The sequence below is a fragment of the Camellia sinensis genome, chromosome 9, assembly GCF_055761805.1.
Source record: "Camellia sinensis isolate YWXY chromosome 9, ASM5576180v1, whole genome shotgun sequence".
In the NCBI taxonomy this organism is placed as follows: domain Eukaryota; kingdom Viridiplantae; phylum Streptophyta; class Magnoliopsida; order Ericales; family Theaceae; genus Camellia; species Camellia sinensis.
In genome coordinates, this window is record NC_138969.1 from 23895086 (window position 1) to 23897205 (window position 2120).

The 2120-nt window shown below is 38.3% G+C and overlaps 1 protein-coding gene across 1 annotated transcript; it reads left to right on the forward strand.

Annotated features, from left to right (window-relative positions):
• The first annotated feature begins 579 nt into the window (after nucleotides 1-579).
• On the forward strand, nucleotides 580-1872 carry LOC145799297 (ubiquitin carboxyl-terminal hydrolase 9-like). Its single transcript, XM_082888847.1, has 4 exons — nucleotides 580-729; nucleotides 827-904; nucleotides 1184-1269; nucleotides 1386-1872. The coding sequence occupies exons 1-4, from the start codon at nucleotides 580-582 to the stop codon at nucleotides 1870-1872; spliced, it is 801 nt and encodes a 266-aa protein (XP_082744973.1).
• The last annotated feature ends 248 nt before the right edge of the window (nucleotides 1873-2120 follow it).

Sequence of the window (2120 nt, forward strand, 5' to 3'; positions counted from 1 at the left end):
TGATTAGGAAGATCTAACTCCCAAACAAGCATCGACACTAGATGATGTTTATGATGATGTTTATTGAGCTGATATGGGATCACCTTCAAGCCAAGGCCACAAGCTAGACCTCTTGTCCAATAAACATTTAGAAAAAAAATTGGGATTGTGTTCTTTCTGGATAGGTGATTCTGCTCTTCAATGTTCTTAAAGATTGAAGAGTGGCTGCCTTGAGTCAATGCTTAAGGCTCCAACCAGGTCAAAACTATGGGTACTCTGCTCTCACATATGGAGAAAGGCATATGTATGAATTAGAATATGACAGACTTCCACATTTCGTTCTATCAGACCAACTCAGTGGAGATCCTAGCCACTAGGAGGAATTCCACTAGAAGTACAACATAAGATTATCTAGGGGGTAATATTTAAGGTGAATTGCTATACCCTTGGAGGAATTCCACCAAAAGCATCTGAAGTTTACAAAATACCCAGGGCCAATATAAATCAACATTGGTTTGCCCAATTTGCAACAAAATTTCAATAACATTCGACCCCTTCATGTACTTATCTATGCCACTACCTTCTACTGCCACTCGGACAATGACAGTAACCGTATTTTATGATGATGGGAGTGGTCTTCCAGCGCAATACACTGTTACTGTCCTAAAACATGGCTGCTGTAAAGATTTCAGTCAGGCTCTGAGTACTACATGCTGTTTAAGGAGCGATGAAAGCCTGTTGCTTGCAGAGGTAATTTATATCTTCGTGACTTCTGTTATATATTTACTAATCTGTTGCTAATTCTTTATGTATTAGTCTTCTGAAGCCCTGGATTTTTAATATGCAGGTTTACGAACATCAAATATATCGATATTTAGAGAGCCCCTCGGAACCATTCCCTTCTATAAAAGATGATGAACATATTGTAGCCTACAGGCTTCCAAAGCGGGCAGATTAACAAGACTAGAGATATGTCATCGATACTTGGAAAAGTGAGTTCTCATTCTTGAATCCATAGTTGTTACGTTTCCACTTGGCTAAGATTCAAAAATCTTGAATCCTACCATGCCTTGTGTGTTTGGTCTTTATTGGGTAGAGTTGACATGTCTATAAGAGTCTATGGTTTTTATTTCCTTGTTAGGGATGCCAAATTGCCTAGTTGCATAGATGCTCTGATTGATCTTTTTACTTTTTTGGTCTGAAGGCAATGAACTACATTATAGGAATAACCCTTGAACAAAAGGCCAAAAAGGAAGGAAAAGTAATAAAAGAAGTGAATGAAGGTGGGATGTAACCCAAGTCTCAAGTCCAGTTGCTGTGTACTATGATAGATGACACCTTTGTTTTAAGTAAACATTTATTAGTTTTAAGACTTTCCTTGTAACTAAGGCATCATTGCTTTCCAGATGTTTATCAGATAATTTCAAGGGCAGTGAGAGGAAACTTTTCTTCACACCACCGGTTACTTATCTGGAGGACACACAAACTGGAGCTGACATCGATCTTGCTATTAGTAGAGTGTTGTCTCCATTGAGAAAGAAAACTTATTTTAGTTCAACTATTGTTCATAGTGGCAAGGAAAATGGCTCTGTTGTGGAAGCTATTGATGAATCAACAAACATCTACGCTACCCATTCTGGACCTGGAAACCAGTCGATGGACAGCTTAGAACTGGAAGAAATGTCCTGCAGGGAGTTGACCTTTCAGCTCTGCATAACAGATAACAGAGGTTTGAACTGCAGGCCTATTTCAAAGGATTCGCTCATAAAAACTGGTCAACTGGTTAAAGTTATGCTGGATTGGACTGATAAAGAACACAAATTATATGATTCCAGCTACTTAAAGGATGTTCCTAAGGTTCACAAGACCGAGCTTACTGTGAAGAAAACTTGACAAGAACCTATCTCTTTATTTTCATGCTTGGATGCATTTTTAAAGGAGGAACCTTTAGGGCCTGATGACATGTGGTAGAATACTTTTAATGCTTTTGACCAGCTGAATTGCATATTTTCAGAGCAATTCACCTCAACTATTACTGCCTCATTTTTTGTTGTTTCAAAATTTCAATGTAGGTACTGCCCTCGTAAAATTTGTGGGTAGGGAGGATGCATCAACATTTTAAACTACAAAAATTCAACCTT